We start from the raw sequence: 25,374 nt of genomic DNA on the forward strand, positions 1-25,374 counted from the left end.
TAAGAGCTACTGTTTGAAAGCTGTCCCGAGTCGTGGACAGTCGACAGCTGGGTAAGTTTTCCTTATTGCGCATGTTATAGCTGTGGACACCACTCCTCTTGGTGAATGTTTCGTGGTTTTCCTTCACGTACATGACACATGCTGACTGAAAATCGTTATCAGCCCTATAAGTGTGTAGATAGGTTTGCACTGGTCCAGTTTGCTGTTTGATGTGTTGACGGGGGGCGTCAGTGAGCTTGCTGTTACAAACAAAATGATTTTTAAAGCGAAATTTTACATGATCATTCGATAGAGCAGAACGAAATTAGTCAGATGCGGTATTTGTTTATCGGAATATGTTAACAGGGTCAGTAACACGACTGAGCAGTGCAGGCCAGGGTAATTTATAGAGCCTGTTTACCTTACCCACTGTGTGTTTTTTGAGTACCAAAAAACTTCAAATAACTGTATCTTTCTCATTCAAGGGAACTACATTTCGTTACTCAAAAAACTTGTTTAAAAAACCTCTATCCATCAATTTACGTTGTTATTTATAGTGTGTCTGTTTTTTCTCTGTCCAGTTTCCGTCACGTGTGAAACACTAATAAGTGATGAAAAGTGCGGAAATATAATTCACAGTTGTTGAAAACAGCGACTTCGAAGAGAATACACTACGATGTACGTTCGAGTATCGCGGCTTGAAAATGTCAAAATTTGGCAAACTTTGTGATGACTTCTACTCAATCAAAGGGTGAACGAGAGTGAAGTTGCAGTTAGCATTTAATCTTTGGAAAATAGATGTTGACATTTGTGAGAGTAGGAGTAGAGGTAGTGCTGTCACGTTAGGGTTTTAGAATAAATGGAGGAGTGGTACGCATCGATTCGTCTGAATCGCATAAAAAGGTGTGAATGAAAGGGTGTTTGTTATTGTTTATCAAATAAACTGATAGTTTTCTGTAATTTTCTTTAATTCGCCAGACGTTAACTAAAAAAATATTATTATTGATTGTTTTCTTTTGAGAACTTGTGTGGGTGTGATGATACGAAACACCAAAATTGATTCCATCGTAATGTCGTCGTAAATTTGTACACATGTACGCCATTCCTATACAATTAACACGTATAATTTTGTGGAATCGTGCGTGGGGTATGGTTGTTCATTTTCCAGATTGGCGTTCTACACTGTATGCTAAACACTTTTGAAAACGCTAATCTAAATTCTGTTTATACTTATGCAAACTTGTTCACGTCAGCTCGAGAGTTCATATGGAAAAAGTTGCCTCGTATTATGAGAGCTTAAGTTTATTGTAGAACGACTTACGCGTGAGTGAGCAGCAGCTCTGTTCGTTGTGATACACTATAAGGTTATCGTGTTTCACATGACAAGCACGAAAAGAATTGCTATCCAGGTTACCTATTAACTTCACCCAGCATTGGTGTACAATGACTGAATATAGGTGATATTAAAAAATGTCAATATTTTGTTTAATACTACATTGTTTTGTGTTTGATGGTGGGTCATCTGACAACAACATTTGTAGTTTTTATCGTAAACATGTCCCCGTGCTGCAACAGATGTAATGACAATGTTATGCTGTTTTTTCCAGATTTTTTTCTTGATGGTTTGATCTAATTTCAGTGACTTGAGATAGTGATTTCTAACATATTTAAATGATATTATTCCTTACACAGTCTGTTGTCCACTGACAGCTAACCTGTATTACTGTATTAGCATTATATACCTGTTGCATACAATAAACATGCTGCACAGAGAATTACAGCAAAAAACAAAAAGCAGATTGAAATACATGGACTACTGACCACAGCTGTCGTACAATGCTGATTGGATTACACAGCACCTGAGGTAGCAGAGTGATATTACAATTTTGAACTGAACAGAGAAGGTGTGAACAAGCTCCCAGCTGATTGGCTGTTGTTGTCTTAGCTATCCTGTAACCAACTAGCCATAAATAAAAACAATCACTTAGTTTTTCTGATACAGGTGTGGTAACAAAGTAGAGAATACTTAGTATACTGTTCATAATACTTACTAGAAACGAGCTTTCACAATGATATAATGCTGCAACATAGCTAAAAACAATACTTGAGTAAAATGTTACAATAACTTCTCATTGTACTCCACTAAAAGATTTTACAAATCTGTTGAGTAATTATTTCAAAGCCAGTAATGAATATTAATGTTTAAAATTTAATTTGTGTATACTGGATTCTGAATTAGAGTTGTATCTAATATTAAAATAAAATGTATACTTTTGTAATATGTGAGAATGTGAAGGTTTAGGAATGTGGTTTAATTCCAATAGGAAGCAAGTATTTTCTGAGGAGGGATGATGGAAACTATATGTGGTGATGAATTGCTGCCAGGCTCTGTGCAAGCAGAGCCTAGTGAGTCTAATGGTGCTGATGTACAGACTCCTCCAGAATCTCAGAAGTCAATGGCATTCACAATACACTTTGCAGACAGCAAGGGTAATGCATCTGCAAGGAATCTACGAGAAAACTTAGGAAGATTTCCTTTCCGACATACGAGAAACTGGTCACTGTCTGCAGTTGGTGAAGACAAGGTATTAAAATGTTACATAGTAATTTTTTATCACATTGTTTAGTAATCATTTCATTTTGATGGAGTGCACTGATATTCTTTTCGATTAATTAAAAATTTAGTCAATGCAGTGATGAAATAACTGCATTATTTCATTATAAACTTCTCCGAATGATTAAAACTGTTCGGCAGATAGTTCCCATCCATGAGCAGTGCTCTTACTTAGATGTACCATGGTATTCAGTTTTATCGACCACCACATTTCAGAGCTTTAATTTGCCATTATGTCTTGCCCACTTTTCAAAATTCACAAAATCACCTGTGCGCACCTTTCAAGGGTATCACTCTTGACAGACTGGTACATGTCACATTGTGAATGCTTGTGCAGAGAAGATAGTTTAGTTTTTATAAGGTAGTCTGCACTGACTTATACAGTGAGTTCATATAATAGATTACTTTTATTAGTGAGGCTCTCTGTAAGATTGGCATTTGTGTTCTGATTCTTTTTTTTTTTTAATTGACAAGTATTATATGTGACCTCTCAGCCGTTATCTTATTCTGTGTTGGTCTGTATGTGTAGTGTCTTGATGTAAAGAAGAACGTTCGATAAGACTCGTCAGCTTTGGCCAGAGATGTAATGTTAATGGCTGTTGTTGTGTCATCATCTTGTGCATTATATTCACAGTTTTTTTGTTAGTTGGGAAAGCCAACAAATGTGGAAAAAATGAAAAGAAAATCCCATTTAGTTGTGATGAGAGATTGGTCTGTAACTTTGCCTGAGGTGTAGGCTAGGGTGGAAGGTGACACTTTGCGAGTTGGTGGAGCCAACAAATGTGATACTAAAAAAAGAACACACACATATAGTTTGGTGACAGACTAATTTGTAGCTTAGACCATTTGAAAATATCGCCAATAACATCTTTTTATAGTTGCCATATTGTTTATGGCATTTGTCATGTGTTTCCTACGTCACTTGCCAAGGCCAGCAACTTGTATCGAACATTCCTGTATACCCATGTCTTGGAATGTTGCAGAATTTAATGTAGTATTTAAACTTGCTGATAAAATCTGTAGGCCTACATCAGTTCCTTCTCTGCAGCTGTCACAAGCTCCTGGAACACACACTTTAATTTTTTTTTAAGTGTTACTTTATTTTGGTGCCATCACTATTGGGTATGATAACATTAAGTTACAACAACATTAAATTGATCATGTTAGCTGTGTTTAAAGAGTAGTGTGTGATTTCTGTGTGTCACACACTTTATTTTGGCAGTGTTGGTGGGTCTTTTATTGCATGCTGATGTTGGGAGTTTGTTGATGTTGGTTGTTGCCATTGGAAATAGCCAATGAGAATCGCTGGATCTGATGGTTTCTTTCACCAGAAGACACAAATTGTTTACACTTGTTTTTGATATGGAGAAAGTCTGAATAACTTAAATTTTAAGATTGCTCACAGGTATTCATATTTTTTTGACTGGAAAAAACTAGATGTACTGACGTGTTGACCCTTAAGGAAGCCTGAGGCCTAGGTTAAATTGGAATGTGGCAGTTTGGTAGTGAGATGACAAAGCCAATGAATGTAAATGGAAGAAAACTAGATGTGCTGACAGCAATCTGTAACAAAACCCAAGACCTAGACTATGCTGGAATGTGAGTTTGTGTTTTAAATAATTAAATCTACACTAGTAACTTATTTTTTCATGCTTAGCACACCTTTTTTTTTGATAACTTATTCCTGTTTTCAAGCACATTTGTGCATTTGTTTACACAAATATTTATGGTGATGTTTCCATGTGTGATTTTCTGCAAACATAAAAAATATTCATGTTAACAAATGCAATTGGAAATGAGAATAAATTCTTGAAACACATTGTGCTAAGCATGAAAAAATAAGTAACTGGTGCAGTTTTCATTATTTAAATCACGACTGGCATAGTTGCAGACTTCCCTGAAATGTAGAATGCAATGAACGAATATGAGTTTGGTTATGAGTTGTCAAGGCCAACAAAAGTTAATGAAAGAAAGCTAGATTTGCTGATGGGCTGACCTGTAGTACTGCCTGAGACCTAGATTAGGCTGGAATGTGATGATTTGCGTGTAAGTTAGCAAAACCAGTGAATCATGGCATGAAATATGATTGCCATAATAGACTGATGTGTAGTGTAGTGTAGTGCTGCCTGAGGTATACAGTCCTTGTTGCAATAACCAACTTGGATGTCTTAATAAATCTTTGCTGAAAATTCTGACAATGTTGTTAAATTCAATCATAATAGAACAAAATACTAGCTAATTTTATTTATGAATCATAGGAAATTGTGAATGAGAATCTCATTGGCTACCTGCATCTTACTCATGGTTTGCCATGTCAGGTTCTCATGATTGATCACATGAACTGCTACAAACAGCAACACACAATGGAAAAGCCGCCAACACTGTAAGTCCACTTTTACCACATGTACATGTACCACATGTACTGATCAACACAAATTATTTCAGGAATGCTTTAAGTGGAGGTTTAGCAAATTCAGAAGCAGTTGGGTCCTATTGACATTTTATAGTATTGGTGTTACTTTTTTATTATTGTCTCCTTGGTTTGTCAGAAAGTATAAGGGATATTTGATTTAAATGGTGCTAAAATCCTTCACTTCCTGGTATATGTGGTGAGAACTGTTGTTCTATGTTGCTGATGGCAGGGCTGGCATTGCTGCAACATTTGACTTTGTACAAGTCCTATGGGAGCTGTTTGAATCTCCAGTGAAGCCAAGGAAAATGAGACAGTTGATGGTGGGAAATGAAGGATAGATTTTTATTTTATTTATGCAAAATAAGTTTTCGTGCTCAGCTTTACTCTCTCCGTAAGTGATAAATGTAACTATCTGCCATGGTGTGACAGGTAGTGCTGGTGCATTCTACCAACTGCCTTCACCTTCAGCTATGGGGCTAAGGTGGGGGGTTATACATGTCTGCCCAGAACCCGGAAGGTTGGTTTTCTGCCAGCAACATCTGCGTGTAATTATTTCAGAATTACAACTTGCCTCTAGTCAGATACATTTAGTGTACAGTGATTTGTCAGGGATCATACCACATTCACTTGTGTACAATACTATTACTGAAGGCCTTTATTTCTTGCAAATTTTCCCAAGAAAGTTGGTATGCATTAATTTATGTTTGGATGAAGAGGGCAACAGAAGTGTCCGATTCCACCCATCTGCTTTGAGCTGTGACGTAATAATGTTTTGGTGTGTGATGTCACTATGGTACGGAGTTTTTGAGTTGGTTGTATTTGTAGATGTCTTGTTGTTATATTTGATGGTGCCCTCTGGTAGTGGATGTGGATGTGCTGAGTTTAAGGTGTGGTATTGTGTTCATTTGAGTTTTTGTTGTCATCATGATAATGTGGTTTTGAGTTTAGATAGTTCGTGTGATAATGTGGGTTGTGGAAGTGTTTTCAGTGAGTTATTAAGGTTTTTTTTGTTTATGTGTGTGGTGTTTTTATTAGGTCTGATTAGGTTGGTGTTGTTGTGCGCTAAGAAGTTTTTTTTTATTGTTTTTTTGTTAGGTATGAATATGACAGTGAAGGTCAAGAGTGTATCACTAAGTTTTCAAATGGCTGATGATATGATATCTGACACACAGTTTATGCACATTTTCAGTCTTATTGCTGAGTATGTTAGGTGTCACGTTTGTGGCAAAAACATGAGATTGACGAGAATTCCAGCGGCTTGGACCATGAACATGTATATGTGGCATTGTCGCGCGCGCTCGCGTGTGTGTGTGTGTGTGTGTGTGTGTGTGTGTGTGTGTGTGTGTGTGTTTTAGCCAACCTAAGTGGTATTGCCAGAGGCTTTTGTTGATAAGTGGTTTTATTCTATAGTAATGGTGACACTTTCTGTGTTGTATATTTATTGGAATTTGGAACTGTTTTATTTTAAGTAGTGAATAAGTGGTATTTGGGTTTTTGAGTTGTTTGTTTTGGTTCCACTTTTTGGAGCTGTGGCTGTTGGTTTTTTGGTATCGACGTCTGTGATTGAGCTATATAGGTCAAGGGAAATGTCCGATTCCTGTGGATGTGTAACTTAAATTTTTTTTTGGGTGTTATTTGTTTTGAGATGGTGTGGTGTTATTTTATTGTGGTATATTTAGTTTGTTCCTGCCCTAAATGCCCAATTTGCTGTGGTTGTCCCGTTAGTTTCATTATATTTTTGGAGTGAGATGTTATTGTATCATTTTTATTTTTGTTCGCATTTGTTGGCATGTGTATGTAGTGACATCATTGTTGCCATTTTGTATATGCTGGAAGTAGCCATTTCCACCATACTCATGACATCATCAGTCAAAGCAGACAGGTGGAATCGGATGCTTCTGTAATGCAGATGAAGAAAGGCTTTCATTATGAATTGATTCCCAGAGTTTGTCAAAGAAATTGATTTATGTGCTACCCTGTTTATTGTTACTTATTTACATCAGTATTTGCTGAGAACTTCTCTAATTTCAGCCCATAAACTGAATCTAAAAAAGTAGTTTTTGAATACATCTTCAGCATGTTTCATACAGTTCCGATAGAAATGAAGAGATCTGAACAGTTGTCATTACCATTCTTCAGTAATGTGGGTAATCCTATCCTCACTGAAATAATTCAGAGGCTTACATATTCAGACTGGTTTTAGAAATTGTACTGTGTCTGTTAGTAATTTTGATTCAGTACTCTTTTTCAGAAAAATGTCAATGAAAGTGCTTTGCAAGCAATAGGACTGTCACCTTTACCATCAAGAAAACTGCTTTTGCCAAGAAGAGCTGGCTATCACTCAGAAGGATACTTTTCAAGTGATCAGGAAGAGGATATGAGAAGTAAAAGTGACATATTTGTCCAGAAACTAAAGACTGCAGAGAGAGGTTGGTAGTCATTTGATGTTTTGTTTACAATTTAAGGTGTGTTATTCAGAAAAAGATCAAGATATTTCGCATATTGTGTGTGTGTGTGTGTGTGTGTGTGTGTGTGTGTGTGTGTGTGTGTGTTTGTTTGTTTTTGTAATTTCATTACTTCATTTTGAAACATCGGGAGTGATATGCAGATGGAGTAGAAATTATCCAGAACACAAAATTTGGTGAGAAATGTGTCAAATGTAAAAGGTAAAATGTACATGAGGTAGGAGCATGTCAGTAATGTGAAAGTGCTTAAACATAGTCAAGCAGTCCCAAATAAGCTCAAGGCAGAAATTAATGTAAAAAAGCAGACAGGAAATATTGACAACAATGTTGAGAGGTGACGAGAGAAGTGAAAAAAGTAGTAGAAAAAGGAATCTGACTGGTAATAGACTATGAAAAAGTGCCATGAAAAAGGTGAGGAGAAACAAGGGGTATGCTATTTGAAGCTGAGGTGTTGACAAATGGAGATTTCAATTTCCCTTTTATTTTCCAGCTTCAAATGCTAATTCTTTCATCTTTCAAGACCTTGGCGTAGCACTTTTTTTCTGACAGAGGTGCCATGCTTAAGACACAATTTGTACTTGGGACAAGTGAAATTCAAATTCCCATTCTGAATTGTGTTTTCTTTGCTTATTGAATCACACGAGATGAATGCCAGTATAATTTTATAAACATCCTGTGGCTTAAGCTTGCCTTCATCTTTATTTGACTGAGCTAATGACATCTCTGTTGTCAATAATTGACCCCTGGTCTTTAATTTTTCCAGTTACCCTATATGTCAATGAGATATTAAATTGTAACCCTTATACTTTCCCCCTCTGCCTTTGTTATGACATTCCACAACTACTACCTGATTATTCTGATCATGAGCCCCTTTCATCTCTCTGACATATCTCTTGACCCTGGGTTCTTTATTTTTACATCTTGGGGCTGCATATGCAGGGTGTCCCCTTTATCTTGACGAACACAAACAGAATTTTATCCAGAAGTAGAATAAAACATTTTGTGATCCAAATGTTTAGCTACCATGGGCACATTAATCAGGATGATTGCTTTTCTTGTAACTTTGTCTATTGCAAAGTTATGATCAGCAATACATCTCTTTTAAACTGAAGCCTATATTTTTTATTTGGTAATTTACTTCCTCTCCTCAAGACTTCTTCACAAACATATTGCAGTGTACCTTTCACATAAATGTGAGGTTATTAAAAGCATAAAACAAAAGTGAATTTGTTTTTCCCCTCTACTAATACAAAGTGCACGATCCTGGTATAAGGTAAGGCTAGGCACGCATCAATGACATTTCCACTGGCCAATTTTACTAGCCCAATAGTGAGCATTGACACAATTCACAAATAATTTGATAACTGTGTGCACATGACCGACTTATAATCAATCAACACTTGACATAAACATGGACATGGAAATGGTTGCAAGTGTTAGCACTCTTGTTATTAAGTGGGGACAGAAGAAATGTTGAGTAAACTACTGGGTACATCTAATAATAAGTCCAAGACTTTGTGCTGGTTCCAGAATGAAATTTTCACCCTGCATTGGCGTGTATGCTGATATGAAACTTCCTGGCAAATTAAAAACAATGTGACAGACTGAGACTCAAACTCAAGACTTTTGCCTTTCTCGGGCAAGTGCTCTATTGACTGAGCTGCCCAAGCGTGATTTGCGACCCATCCTCACAGCTTTACTTTTCCTGCGAAACTGTGGGACTAGCACTTCTGGAAGAAATGATATTGCGGAGACATGGCTTAACCACAGCTTTAGGGATATTTCCAGAATGAAATTTTCACTCTGCAGCAGAGTGTGCACTGACATGAAACTTCCTGGCAGATTAAAACTTTTTGCCAGACTGAGAATCAAACTCTGAATCTTTGCCGTATGTGGACAAGTGCTCTACCAGGAGAACTGCTGTGAAATTTGGGTGGTAGAAGATGAGGCACTGGTGGAAGTAAAGCTGTGATGACAGATCATGAGTCTTGCTTGGGTAGCTCAGTTGGTAAAGCACTTGCCCGTGAAAGGCAAAGGTCCTGAGATTGAGTTTCAGTCCAGCACACAGTTTTAATCTGCCAGGAAGTTTGAATGTGATGATACATAACGGTTTTCTGCTGAGTAGTTGCTCTTCTAGACAGCATCTGAAATGAGCAAACCAGTTGTGGCTTTATCTGATGCTGCTTGTACCATATGTAGCTGGGCTATGCACAGCTCTTTTTAAAAGGAGTAACTTGATTTCACTGTGTCAAGCTGCATGTGAATGCTTCCATGCCCATAGCGAACACCCTGCAAATAAAAATCTGAAGCTTTGAGCCTGTGGTCAGATACTGTATGTATCGCCTAGAATTGTAAATCAATAAATACACAGAAATAAAAAAAAAAGATAAATGAATAATTTAATAAAAAGTGATCTGCTTTAACATCTGCAATTGATGTAGATGACAGAGAATTATGCTGAATAATAAATGTCAAATTAAACTTCTTTCAGCTGTCTAGTTACCAAGCCCATTTTATTTGGCTACCATCTTCAGTGTTTTACCACACCATCTTCAGGCCCCTGACCAACGTGTAGAAAGATTCTACCTCGGTTCTAATCAAAGTTGGTGTAGTAAGGTGCTGAAACTGCTAGCCAAATAAAACAAGTTTGTGACCTATATGACTGAAAGGTGTTTAATTCAACATCCTGTATCCAACAGCCGAGTCTCGCAACCATCTCTTAAAAAGATGAACATACAGAGATATGTTGAATGATGTTTATTCAAGAAAGACCATCGTAAATAAATGGGAAGTGGCCCTGTATATCCAGTTAAAATATAGACAGAAAATATCCTTATCAAATACAGTAAAGTTACATTGAGAGCATTTTGACAATGGTAGCTTAGTCCCCAAACTAAACAGTCACCAAAGGTATGGGAAAACTGAGTACAGTTTGTGATCACAGAACCCCAAACATGCACCAGCCCAAATAATTCAGAATTCACCATAATGATTTACGAAGCACACAAAATACGAAGAGTCTACAATGAAGGACATTCACACATCTTGAAATATAAAGTCCATTCAAAAGTTAGAGTATTGTAGCAGCTGTTCACTGCCCAGACTGTCCGCAGCTCGTGGTGTAGTGACTAGCATTGCTACCTCTGGATCACGGGGTCCCAGGTTCGATTCCTGGCCGGATTGGGGAATTTCTCTGCCCAGGGACTGCACGCTTGTGTTGTCCTCATCATTTTATCATTTGTGACAGTGGCTACATTGGACTGAGTAAAGAAATTGGACTCTGTGAAAAATTGGGACTTTGTGTGGGCGCTGATGACCTCGCAGTTGAGTGCCCAATAAAACCAAACATTGTCATAAAACTGCCCAGAGTCTGTCACCAACACAACTGAACATCACAAGTTAGGTCTGCCTTCCATCAGGCCTCAACAGAAAGTGTCATGATCAAGATCTAAGTGAAAAGTGTCTCATATTGCTCCCTTGAGCTCTTCACTCAAAAAATATCGGTCTCCATTTGGCTCTCGAAGTGCTCCACCACTGTCTACTTTTCCATTGGCTGAAGGCTGTCCCCACCGAAATCACATTGTTATTAAGTTCTACAGCTGTGATTTGACTTATATTGATCACTTCCTGGCCTAAACTAACATTACAACAATATTTAAATGAAGAAATGTTATAAACAGTCACACGCTGATCATTTACAATAAACATAAATAAAGGTTTGTTCATAAATAAATAAGCCAGGATGTTTGCACAAGTGTGCTTATGTTAATTGACAACATGTTGTCATTAGGTATTGTTTAAGCAGTTATTTATGCCTGCTTGATGGAAGTATCTGTTGGCACACAAGCGACTGACCACTTCTTAAAGTAGCACGATTTTGTATTATAAGTTGTAATTAATATTTAAATGAAAGTACTGGCAAAATAGTAAATTGTTCACTCAATAAATACATAGTAATATAATTATATGAATATAATAGAGGGAAACATTCCACGTGGGAAAAATATATCTAAAAACAAAGATGATGTGACTTTCTAAACGAAAGTGCTGGCAGGTTGATAGACACACAAACATACACACAAAATTCAAGCTTTCGCAACAAACGGTTGCTTCATCAGGAAAGAGGGAAGGAGAAGGAAAGACGAAAGGATGTGGGTTTTAAGGGAGACGGTAAGGAGTCATTCCAATCCCGGGAGCGGAAAGACTTACCTTAGGGGGAAAAAAAGGACAGGTATACACTTGCACACACACACATATCCATCCGCACGTACACAGACACAAGCAGCCATTTGTGAAGGCAAAGAGTTTGGGCAGAGATGTCAGTCGAGGCGGAAGTACAGAGGCAAAGATGTTGTTGAAAGACAGGTGAGGTATGAGCGACGGCAAATTGAAATTAGCGGAGATTGAGGCCTGGCGGATAACGAGAAGAGAGGATATACTGAAGGGCAAGTTCCCATCTCCGGAGTTTTGACAGGTTGGTGTTAGTGGGAAGTATCCAGATAACCCGGACGGTGTAACACTGTGCCAAGATGTGCTGGCCGTGCACCAAGGCATGTTTAGCCACAGGGTGATCCTCATTACCAACAAACACTGTCTGCCTGTGTCCATTCATGCGAATGGACAGTTTGTTGCTGGTCATTCCCACATAGAAAGCTTCACAGTTTAGGCAAGTCAGTTGGTAAATCACGTGGGTGCTTTCACACGTGGCTCTGCCTTTGATCGTGTACACCTTCCGGGTTACAGGACTGGAGTAGGTGGTGGTGGGAGAGTGCATGGGACAGGTTTTACACCGGGGGCAGTTACAAGGGTAGGAGCCAGAGGGTAGGGAAGGTGGTTTGGGGATTTCATAGGGATGAACTAAGAGGTTACGAAGGTTAGGTGGACGCCGGAAAGACACTCTTGGTGGAGTGGGGAGGATTTCATGAAGGATGGATCTCATTTCAGGGCAGGATTTGAGGAAGTCGTATCCCTGAATGTGGCTCTCCAGCAGGGATACGACTTCCTCAAATCCTGCCCTGAAATGAGATCCATCCTTCATGAAATCCTCCCCACTCCACCAAGAGTGTCTTTCCGGCGTCCACCTAACCTTCGTAACCTCTTAGTTCATCCCTCTGAAATCTCCAAACCACCTTCCTTACCCTCTGGCTCCTACCCTTGTAACTGCCCCCGGTGTAAAACCTGTCCCATGCACCCTCCCACCACCACCTACTCCAGTCCTGTAACCCGGAAGGTGTACACGATCAAAGGCAGAGCCACGTGTGAAAGCACCCACGTGATTTACCAACTGACCTGCCTAAACTGTGAAGCTTTCTATGTGGGAATGACCAGCAACAAACTGTCCATTCGCATGAATGGACACAGGCAGACAGTGTTTGTTGGTAATGAGGATCACCCTGTGGCTAAACATGCCTTGGTGCACGGCCAGCACATCTTGGCACAGTGTTACACCGTCCGGGTTATCTGGATACTTCCCACTAACACCAACCTGTCAAAACTCCGGAGATGGGAACTTTCCCTTCAGTATATCCTCTCTTCTCGTTATCCGCCAGGCCTCAATCTCCACTAATTTCAATTTGCCGCCACTCATACCTCACCTGTCTTTCAACAACATCTTTGCCTCTGTACTTCCGCCTCGACTGACATCTCTGCCCAAACTCTTTGCCTTTACAAATGTCTGCTTGTGTCTTTGTATGTGCGGATGGATATGTGTGTGTGTGCGAGTGTATACCTGTCCTTTTTTTCCCCCTAAGGTAAGTCTTTCCGCTCCTGGGATTGGAATGACTCCTTACCCTCTCCCTTAAAACCCACATCCTTTTGTCTTTCCCTCTCCTTCCCTCTTTCCTGATGAAGCAACCGTTTGTTGCGAAAGCTTGAATTTTGTGTGTGTGTTTGTGTGTCTATCGACCTGTCAGCACTTTCGTTTGGTAAGTCACATCATCTTTGTTTTTAGATATATAGTAATGTAATTAGATAGGAAAAAAAAAAAATCATTTGCTCACCAAGTGTCGACAGGAGAACACACATATGCAAGCTTTTGGAGCCAGTGGCTCCTTCTTCTGGTAGAAGGGTTGAATAGTAAGGAAGAGAGGTTGAGGAAAAGCAGTACATTCTGGAAAAGTCACTCAGAACCGCAGGTCAGGGAGACTTACCGGACGGGACTAGAAGGAAAGACTTCCTTCTCGTCTTGTTTGGTAGGTCTCTCCTGACCTGCAGTTCTGGGTGACTTTTCCAAAATATTTCCAAGGGAAAGACTTCCTTCTCAACCTGTCTGATAGATCTTCCCTGACCCGTGGTTCTGGGTGACTCTTCCAAAATCCACCCCTTTGCCTAAACCTCTCCAGTCCTTTCCCCTCATCCCTCTTCCTTCTCCTTCAACCCCTCTGCCAGAAGAAGGGACCGCTGGCCCGAAAAGCTTGCATAAGTATAACCTTCTTTTATGTGTGTTCTTCTGCCGCTACTTGGTGAGAAGATTTTTTTTTTGTCGATCCAATTACATTACACAGTCAAAAATTGATTTTTTTCAATAAATACCTAATTATGAAAAGATATGAGAGATTTGTGGTACATTGTGAAGAATACATTGTTCTGACTAACATTTGCATACTAAAAAGATGTTATAAATCAATTAATAAATCAAATACAAGAATGCAGTGCTTGATTTCTGATACTGTGACCTTCTGGTGTATTTAGATGTTTTAAAATGTTATTTTACATCAAACCGACATGTACTGTCACAAATCAAGCACTGCAGATATGTAGCTCTCAGGGGTGATAGATATAGTGCAATGCTGTTGTCTGAGGTGTTATTTGTTGAAATTGAAATTGTATGAAGTGTTTAAAATTTGTTAATTCAAAGGTTCATTGTGTAAATGTTTAGTCGCTGTAAAATATCAACTTCTTTAGTTTTAAAGATATTGAATTATTGTTGTGTCATTATATGCACCTCATTTAAAGGAGATCACCATTGTATACAAATCTGCTTTAATACTTCAGTGTGAACTATTGTAGGTTCTCTAAGAATTGAAACTTAGCCATATTTCAGCTTATCTGACACTCCTCCTTTTTTGATGCATCTCCTGCACAAAGGCCATGCGAGCAACTCCTGTGAAGATACCCAGTACAGGGATTTACCCACATCTGGCCATGCCACTCATTTTTGTACCTGGCTCGCCTAACCAGGCTGGCCATGACATGCCCTCGGTCCTGGGGCTGCACAGCTAGTCCTCAGTCACACAATCAAATTCACTTCTCCTACCAAATGCAGGTGGTCAAATAAATGAAAGGACAGAACAATAAGTTGTATGAAGATCGAGATCACCCTCTTCAAACTTTTGGGAGAACACCAGAATGTTGATCAACAGTTTTGATATTTTACTTGCAATTACTTCACCTCATATTACTTATAAGTATGTAATTTGTGATAGTATTTCAAGTACCGAAAGGCTTTTATTTACTGGAAGGTAAATACATTTAAGAAATGAAACATTCAATGTAGTTCAAAAAATTAGGTTTTATGTACTTGAAATTAGGGACATAAGTTGACTAAATCAAATTCTCATTGCCAACTATTGTTTCTATTAAATGTATCTCAATTAGGATCTCTTCTGAAAGCACAAATGATTAATGAGATCCACCTGATTGTAAGGTATCTTGCTGAGCATCAGTGATTACTAACATGAATTTAATTTTTACTTTCAGTTTTTCTGTGGTATTGAGTCTTTGCAATGAAGGCATCAAAGACAACATAAGATATGCATCTTCATCAAAAACTTCTTGACTTTTGCTTTCCAATATTTGCAAGAGATGTTCTTAGTAAGAACCTTTTGCCTTTGTTGTTCACCTGGGCACTGACTGTTGTCACAAGTACTCAGGATGGCTCTGGTTCCTGAATCTGTATTCTACATTTCTTATTCAACATTTGATGAACCTTAAGGTTTCTCTCTGTCTGAAGACTCAGAAATCACAATTAACGGTTCCACTGGTTTTTCTGAGTCTTCTGAAATGTTGCTGCTAGTACACCATTCATTTAAAGTAGGCAAAAGGGAAAGCAGCTTATTGAAGCTCTCATATTTTTTTCCATTTTTTTTGCAGGTTGCCCAGATTTTGCATCTCTCCAGGCATTATATTCCTCTTTTGAGCGTGGGTGGGTGGGATGAGGAACAGTGGAGGAGAAAAGAGAGAGAAGTGAAATACAGAAGGGGAAAGGAATAGTGAGTGAGTGCACTGGTGAAATGGAATAGAAGGCATACATAGTGCTGGGGTGGGAACAGGGAAGGGGATAGGTAGGTGGAGGACCAGTACTAGTGAAGCTTGAGGACATGAGGATTGTGGTAATAGAGAATGTCTTGTGATATGTTGTAGAGAAAGTTTCCACCAGTGCAATTTAGAGAGCTGGTGTTGGTGGGAAGGATTCAGATGGCACAGGTTGTGAAGCAGTCATTGAAGTGAAGCCCATAATGTTGGGTAGTATGTTCAGCAACTGTTCCACCTGTCTCTTGCCCACAGTTTGCCAGTGATCATTCGTGCAGACACACAGCTTCTTAGCTGTTATGCCCACATAGAAAGCAGCACAGGGGTTGCAACTTTGTTTGTAGATGACATGGCTGCTTTCACAGTTAGCCTTTTCTCTGAAGGGATGGGAGATGTTTGTGACAGGATGGGAGTAGGTGGTGGTGGGAGGATGTGGGAGACATGTCTTGTACCTCTGTCTATAGCAGGGATATAAGCCATGAGACAAGGTGATGGAAGCAAGTGTGGAATAGGAATGGGCAAGGATATTCCGTAGCTGTGGTGGCCAGTGGAATACAACTGTGGAAGGGGTGGAGAGGATGTTGTTGTTGTGGTCTTCAGTCCTGAGACTGGTTTGATGCAGCTCTCCATGCTACTCTATCCTGTACAAGGCTCTTCATCTCTCAGTACCTACCGCAACCTACATCCTTCTGAATCTGCTTAGTGTATTCATCTCTTGGTCTCCCTCTATGATTTTTACCCTCCACGCTGCCCTCCAATACTAAATTTGTGATCCCTTGATGCCTCAGAACATTTCCTACCAACCAATCCCTTCTTCTAGTCAAGTTGTGCCACAAACTTCTCTTCTCCCCAATCCTATTCAATACTTCCTCATTAGTTATGTGATCTACCCATCTAATCTTCAGCATTCTTCTGTAGCACCACATTTCAAAAGCTTCTATTTTCTTCTTGTCCAAACTATTTATCGCCCATGTTTCACTTCCATACATGGCTACACTCCATACAAATACTTTCAGAAATGACTTCCTGACACTTAAATCTTTACTCGATGTTAACAAATTTCTCTTCTTCAGAAACGCTTTGCTTGCCATTGCCAGTCTACATTTTATATCCTCTCTACTTCGACCATCATCAGTTATTTTGCTCCCCAAATAGCAAAACTCCTTTACTACTTTAAGTGCCTCATTTCCTAATCTAATACCCTCAGCATCACTGGACTTAATTCGACTACATTCCATTATCCTCGTTTTGCTTTTGTTGATGTTCATCTTATATGATAGGTTATTATTCATTTCAAGGCATGAGGAGAGGTAGTCAAAACTCTGACAGAGAAAATGATTCAGCTGCTCCAGTCCTGGCTGGTGCTGAGTCATGAGAGGAGCACTCCTTTGTGGCTGGACAGTGTCAGGTAACTAGAGGGACAATGCATGGTAGATCTGTTGGAAGGGAATTTCAATCTCTGAAAGCCCAAGTGAGACCTGTGGCATATTTGGAGAGGGATCTCTGTCTGCATCAAACCTACCAGTCACCAGCAATACCTCCCTTCCATACTGCGTAGCCATTTGTGGTTTTTGCATCTCTAATGACCAGCAGTGCCTCTCCAAATACACCAAGGTTCTCCAGAGGCTTACACTAACTGAAATTACTCTCCCACTTTTGTACAGAAACAGATCTACCATCTCTTGTCTCTCCAGTCACCTACCACCTCCCACATTTCCACCATCCAGCCATAAAAATACACTGCCCTCATTACGCAGTATCACTTAGGACTGGAACAACTGAATCGCATTCCCACCAAAGTTTCAACTACCTCTCATCATTCCCTGAAATGAGAAATATCCTACCCACTAGTGGTATTCTGCTGCCCATTGAACCTATGCAATATCCTTGTCCATCCATGCTCCACCCCTACTTCCAACTCTTTGCCTCATGGCTCATATCCCAGCAACAGACAGAGATGGGAGACCTGTTCCCTACATCCTTTCATCATCCTATCTATCATAATGTATTAGCACATGACTAGCTATTGATGTGGAATTCTGTCCTTACACGGTGATTAATTTATCAAAACTGATTGTCTCATTGGCAGTGGAAAAGTAACTTCCTGCAGATGAAATCATGTGTTCTGCTGAAAAATATCTTATACGAGGTCTGTCACAAAAGATATTAGACAAATAGTGCAAATTTGTGTACATAGCAGATGTGTTTTAATCAATCGTGGTCACCCTGAAATTCTCACGCATTTGGGGGCACACTATCATGGGGGACTTCAAGGACTGAATAAATTTAGGTGTCACAAGTCACTCCAGTGAGAAATCTTATGAGTGTACTGTCACATCTTCTTTTGCTGCACATAATCTACTGGCGAAGGTAAATGTGATGGTTGTTGTTGTTGTTGTTGTTGTTGTTGTGGTCTTCAGTCCTGAGACTGGTTTGATGCAGCTCTCCATGCTACTCTATCCTGTGCAAGCCTCTTCATCTCCCAGTACCTACTGCAACCTACATCCTTCTGAATCTGCTTAGTGTATTCATCTCTTGGTCTCCCCCTATGATTTTTACCCTCCACGCTGCCCTCCAATACTAAATTTGTGATCCCTTGATGCCTCAGAACATGTCCTACCAACCGATCCCTTCTTCTGGTCAAGTTGTGCCACAAACTTCTCTTCTCCCCAATCCTATTCAATACTTCCTCATTAGTTATGTTGTCTACCCATCTAATCTTCAGCATTCTTCTGTAGCACCACATTTCGAAAGCTTCTATTCTCTTCTTGTCCAAACTATTTATCGTCCATGTTTCACTTCCATACATGGCTACACTCCATACAAATACTTTCAGAAATGACTTCCTGACACTTAAATCTATACTCGATGTTAACAAATTTCTCTTCTTCAGAAACGCTTTCCTTGCCATTGCCAGTCTAAAATGTGATGATAGTGATTGATTATACTGATGTGAAATGTTGCACACTTCTACGAGGTTCTGTGGAGTAGTTTCCCTAATACCAAACATTCTAGTAGCATTTTGAAGCAGTATGGCTATGAGTGCAGTATTGCAAACTGCCACTGTAGTCTGTTAGAACTCTATAGCTTGCAGATCCCTACGACCCATCTGCTTTTTTGCTAGTTGATTGCTAGGGAGACTGACTTAAACTCTTTTAAATGAAGTGGGGCAAACCACACTGAAGTATACAGCGATACAACATTAAAAATGTGGAATTGAAAACTCTTTGGCCAAATAATTTTTTCCTTATTTTATTAGTAGTTTCAGTCTTGGGAGATTTTTTCACCAGATGCATATCTCTTCCTAAACTAATATACAAATCATAAAGAACTTTTAGCCAAAATAGGCGCCATCAGAAGTGGTAAAAATACAATTTACTTATATATGATCACCGTGAGCATACTATTAATGGCCCTACACTATGGGGCAGCTGTGTTTTATTGCAGTTTTATTATGTTTTTATCAGTTTTGACAGCTCTTTCTTGGCTGTAACTAGTTTGTTTTGTGTACTACTTTAGCAGGACAGACACATCAGATAATGATCTAATAAAATAGAAACTAGTTATAAAATAAAGGAAAAAAAAACTATGACCAAAGATTGCCTTCAGTTTCACAGATTTAAAATTCTTTCAGTTATCATTCAGTATCTGGTAGAAAGTGTTTACAGAACTATTGATACATTATAATAATACCAGTTATTAGGGTATGTCACGTTAGAGACTTAACTTCAGAGTAAAAGCAATGTATGCAAACATTTGATGTGATAGAGTACCATGCTTGCCACAGGTAACATTTTTTACCCATTCAAATGGAAATATATTTAATCTGCCAGGAAGTTTCATATCAGCGCACACTCCGCTGCAGAGTGAAAATCTCATTCTGGAAACATCCCCCAGGCTGTGGCTAAGCCATGTCTCCACAATATCCTTTCTTTCAGCAGTACTAGTTCTGCAAGGTTCGCAGGAGAGCTTCTGTAAAGTTTGGAAGGCAGGAGACGAGAAACTGGCAGAAGTAAAGCTGTGAGGACGGGGTGTGAGTCGTGCTTGGGTAGCGATAGGCAAAGGTCCTGAGTTAGAGTCTCGGTCCGGCACACAGTTTTAATCTGCCAGGAAGTTTCATATATTTTCTTTATGAATATTGTTGAGGTAAATAGTATTTGTGCAATGAAGGAATGGGTATAGAGCACTTTCGATACAAAATTACATCAAATTTTGCTCTAAGAAAATAAGTAACTGTCATAACAGATTCATCTGCATAACTTGTGTGCACAATTTAAAAAGTCATTATTCTACACTACTGGCCATTAAAATTGCTACATCACGAAGGTGACGTGCTACAGACGCGAAATTTAACCGACAGGAAGAAGATGCTGAGATATGCAAATGATTATCTTTTCAGAGCATTCACACAAGGTTGGCGCCGGTGGCGACACCTACAACGTGCTGACATGAGGAAAGTTTCCAACCGATTTCTCATACACAAACAGCAGTTGACCGGCGTTGCCTGGTGAAACGTTGTTGTGATGCCTTGTGCGACATTGCTGCTGGCGTTGGTCGAGATCCAATGACTGTTAGCAGGATATGGAATTGGTGGGTTCAGGAGGGTAATACGGAACGCCGTGCTGGATCCCAACGGCCTTGTATCACTAGCAGTCGAGATGACAGGCATCTTATCTGCATGGCTGTAACGGATCGTGCAGCCACGTCTCGATCCCTGAGTCAGCAGATGGGGACGTTTGCAAGACAACATCCATCTGCACGAACAGTTCGACGACATTTGCAGCAGCATGGACTATCAGCTCGGAGACCATGGCTGCGCTTACCCTTGACGCTGCATCACAGACAGGAGTGTCTGCAATGGTGTACTCAACGACGAACTTGGGTGCATGAATGGCAAAACGTCATTTTTTCGGATGAATCCAGGTTCTGTTTACAGCATCATGATGGTCGCATCCGTGTTTGGCGACATCATGGTGACGCACATTGGAAGTGTGTATTCGTCATCGCCCTACTGGCGTATCACCCGGCGTGATGATATGGGGTGCCGTTGGTTACACGTCTCGGTCACCTCTTGTTCGCATTGACGGCACTTTGAACAGTGGACGTTACATTTCAGATGTGTTACGACCCATAGCTGTACCCTTCATTCGATCCCTGCAAAACCCTGCATTTCAGCAGGATAATACATGTCCGCATGTTGCAGGTCCTGTATGGTCCTTTCTGGATACAGAAAATGTTCGATTGCTGCCCTGGCCAGCACATTCTCCAGATCTCTCACCAATTGAAAACGTCTGGTCAAAGGTGGCGGAGCAACTGGCTCGTCACAATACGCCAGTCACTACTCTTGATGAACTGTGGTATCGTGTTGAAGCTGCATGGGCAGCTGTACCAGTACATGCCATCCAAGCTCTATTTGACCCAATGCCCAGGCGTATCAAGGCTGTTATTATGGCCAGACGTGGTTGTTCTGGGTACTGATTTCTCAGCATCTATGCACACAAATTGTGTGAAAATGTAATCACATGTCAGTTCTAGTATAATATATTTGTCCAATGAATACCCGTTTATTATCTGCATTTCTTCTTGGTGTAGCAATTTTAATGGCCAGTAGTGTATATTCTCCAGGGGTTATAATATATGCATTTCTTGTTAATAGGCATTAGAACAACAAATCTTGCTCAAGAGAAAAAAATTTTAGCTGAACATAGCTCCCAGATTAAAGCAAAATTAATGTCTGCGTGTGAGCAGCAGCAAATACAAAAGTTTTTTGAAAGAGATCGACTGCTAAGCGACGAAGTGAAGGAAAAGCGACACAACACATCTTTAAATAATGTTGCTAGTCCTTTTGAAGATATTGATGCTAACTGTAAAGAAGAATGGCTAGTTGCCAGCACGAATGATGATAATGACATTGAAATAAGAGTTCAGGCTCAAAATCCTGATGAAATGATTGATGATATTGAGGAAGTGATAAATGACTCTTCGAATGACACTGTCAGTGAAGCAGGAACCTATACAATTGAGAGAGATGTGCCTTGTCCAGAAGAAGATGAGGCTCGTAAGGAGTTGGAAAATGTTATTGGGTTCATGAAATCTGCTCAGGAGAAGGATATTGATCAGACTGAAGAGCAGAAAGGAAATGGATTCAAGGTAGGTTTTAAATATAATTGAACAGTTTATATATATATTCCGAGAACAAGTCTTGATACATGTGTCAAATTTTGCCAAGAGCCCTCTGTAGCTGTATGAGCTGTGGCTTTTTTTTTGACGAATGAATGGAAAATCTTGAGCCACCCTGTATCAGTAGTTGCTCATGGTTCCAAAATATTCATAGGTGGAAATACTGGGCATTGTTATTAGATCACATCACTTAAATTATTGATTAGATACTTAATACATGAATATTGCAGCCAAGACATTGTTTTAAATTCTCCAGAATGCTAGCCCAACTATGTTTGTACATTCTTTAGACTGTGAGTAGATAAACTATATGTCTTGAGCACTGAGTGAAACTGTATCTGCATGGAAGAGTTCCAGGTTTCCTTTTGTAGTGCTACTATTGAGTGACATTCCTGCGAGATCACTGCAAACTCCCACTACATGATGCTGCTCTACAAATGTATGGAAACATTACCAGTCTGCTTGATGCCTTGCTGATAAGCATGAGATAAGGCTCACATGCATTGCACCTTAGCAGAATGTGAGCCTCAACTCAACAAGTAGGCTTAAAATGACACACATGACGTAGTCAAATGTTTTCAGTCATCTGTGGTTTAAAGAGTGTAAATGAGCTGCTGCACCTTATGAAGAAACACACTTACCCACAGCAAATAACAAAGGTCTCTCTTAAAAGTAGCTACTGCATTGAATTCTGGTGTTAGATCAGTTGCTCCGGATTTTAGATAGCAGGTTATAATTCTGAAGACAATAGGGTGCCTGCAATGTAGGGCAATGGTTTCAGTGAAACATTTCTGGCTCAGATCCCCGTCTGGCTATGCAAATTTAAGTTTTCCATGAGTTTCTTATATTGCTTAATGTCAATGCTCCTTTTGCTTCCCCAGCCCGAACACATATTCCATCTTTGATGATCTCATTCTTAATGAAATGTTAAGTCTTAATATTCCTTTTTCATGCTTGCCATAGTGGCTGTTCTTGACAGAACTGAGTCAGTGAAATAAATGGAAAACTAATAATGAAATCTGTATACCATCTTGTTGAAGAGCATTTACTGGCTAATGTACATTTTAGAGTCACAAGGGCTCCAAAACGTATATTGACATAGTAAAAATTCTATAAAAAGACAGTAGTCTAATTTTATTATGAAGTTTTCCTGAATTACATTTAAAATTAAAACTTGCGCCACAGGTTTGAGAATGGCAGCTCCCAGCTGATGTCTGTAATTTCTTTATGTCTTAATAGTTGAGATTTTGTGAGAAAATCAAATGACTTCTTTTTGACACTTGTACTGTTTGCTGCATCATTTGCATGCGTGTAAAACAGTGTACCTCAAATAATGCGTGGAATAAATGAAACCAAAGACTGTGAACTGAACACAGTGAAGGTAGTTTTATGTGTTGTCACACTTCTGTTGACAAGTTTTCTGAAGAGTATGTTCAAAGTGAGAACTAATAATAATGCCAGTTACATACACGCTGCAACAGTGTCAACGTCACTGGTGCAAATATATCTGAAGTGATTGCTTTACACACAGCAGTAGTTAACTGCTTTGTATCATTCTAAATCACTGAAAGCTTCTTATAGACCACATGGTTTGCAGTGCCCCAGAGGCAGAAGTGTAATGGCATTAATCAAGTGATCCTGCCAGAAATCTCTGGATAGGACTCTTCCTGACTCTCCAGTTTGGGAAAAATCGGTTTACTGCATCTCTTTTTACTGAATGGTTGTAGGCAGGACGTCCATGCTGGAAAGACATTGTTCAATAGATATTCAAAGTCACGTTTTCTAATGACAAGCGTTAAATACTTACCAAAAAACATGTTCCACCCCCCACCCCTTCAAATTAGTGCACTGTCAATTAAATAAACGCTGGTCATGTGCTATCCAATTATTCTGCTTCACACATTCGCATTCCTAAGGCATTCGTTAAATACATGACAGAGACAGTGTGAGTTTACTGTTGACCAGTAATACTTCTTTCTCAAATTTTCATTACCATGGTTAGTAAATGTTACCTGATCAGCAAACAGTACTTCCTCCACAAAATTTTTCTATTTCTGGAGGGTCCACTGACAGTACTCCAAATGATATTGAGAATCACTGCTGTGTAGCTCTTGATATAAGGAAATATGGGCCTGTGAAATTTATATCTATGAAGAGTATTCAAAACATTTTTCTATGTGATAGCAGTCTGTCTTTGCATTTCACAGGAACTGACATGCATGTTTAATGCAGTAGCTGCAAGAACTGCTGCTTTGTTGGCTGCTGTTTTCTGTTGAATATATTTTGTTGGTGCAAAATCTGCAGTATCAGTAGTTCTGCTGTATTAAGGAAAGTGAGGTGCGCTGGAAAGTGTCTACATGGGAATTATTCTGTATGCAGTTCTGCTATTCTTGACACATTTTGGTGACATTCAGCATAAATTAAGTGCGTATTGACCTATTCTTCATTAGTAAATAGTGCTCCTCAAAATGATTTAAGTATTACTAATGAGTGTACAGTGTGTATGTTTCACAAGTAACACATTGCAAATTGATTACTGCATACCATTGAATAAATCTTACCTAAAAAGTGACATCACTACAGTTCATCCAAATACTCCAGTGGGCAACACACAACTTACAAAGTATCTCTTGTCTCAACGACATATGTTTCTGCTGAGAGTTGTGGAAACATCATGCACAGCTTGCCTTGTGACCCCAGTTTCCATGAAGACTGGAGTAATCATCTGGATGGTGCATCAATAGAATGGCCACAACAGCACACAAATTCCCATATTCAATGTATTTTTAGACCACAGTTCCCTGTCAGACCTACAAAAAAGTTGTGTCTCTAAATTTGTCTCATATGGATCTATTCTGGCATGAAAAGTACCACAGTTCCACAAAAATAAATGAAACAGAGTTAATGTCTATATGAATAATAATGTTGCGAAAACACATTGGTCTTGGTTTCGTGAGGCCTATAATTGCTATCTGTCTAAGTGAAAAATTATGACAAATATCTTAAAAGAATCAAAAGTTATTTACGTGAAAAACTTAAGCATGTTGCTCTGCATACCAATGAAAATAATTTTGAAACAACAGCTAAGATACTTGTACCCTGTCGTGGATGTTTTTAATGTTAAAGAAACATATGAAATGTCTTATTTCAAACTTTTTCCCTGACAGTTTGCTTCAAAAGGTTTCTTTAACAATTACTCAACTAGATGGTTTGACTGAATATTTATACAGACATGCTTAGAATGCAGATAATCTTTGGTTCAAATTGCTGTATTGCAATGAAATTGCATGAGGTATGCAATGGTCTTTCAAAACTAGAAAAAAGAAGTGTACTGTTTTCTTACTTCAGACACATTCTTAATTTAATTTCGAAGTATTTGTCTCCATGTTGGCAGTCATGCCAGTTTCTGCAAAAATGGCTGACTTCAAAATCCGTTGAGATTGTTTACAAAAGAAATGCAGCAGCAACAAAGA

General features: G+C 39.2%; 1 protein-coding gene across 1 annotated transcript in view; it reads left to right on the forward strand.

Annotated features, from left to right (window-relative positions):
* The first annotated feature begins 727 nt into the window (after nucleotides 1-727).
* The window catches only part of LOC124776452, a 110,208-nt gene continuing 85,561 nt past the window's right edge, over nucleotides 728-25,374 (forward strand). Inside the window, exons 1-4 of the mRNA XM_047251461.1 lie at nucleotides 728-882; nucleotides 2,304-2,564; nucleotides 7,258-7,435; nucleotides 21,378-21,871. Coding sequence (XP_047107417.1) covers nucleotides 2,328-2,564; nucleotides 7,258-7,435; nucleotides 21,378-21,871 — 909 coding nt within the window. The 5' untranslated portion in view covers nucleotides 728-882; nucleotides 2,304-2,327. The remainder of the gene's footprint in view (nucleotides 883-2,303; nucleotides 2,565-7,257; nucleotides 7,436-21,377; nucleotides 21,872-25,374) is intronic.

Source organism: Schistocerca piceifrons, chromosome 2, assembly GCF_021461385.2.
Source record: "Schistocerca piceifrons isolate TAMUIC-IGC-003096 chromosome 2, iqSchPice1.1, whole genome shotgun sequence".
NCBI classification, from domain to species: Eukaryota; Metazoa; Arthropoda; class Insecta; order Orthoptera; family Acrididae; genus Schistocerca; species Schistocerca piceifrons.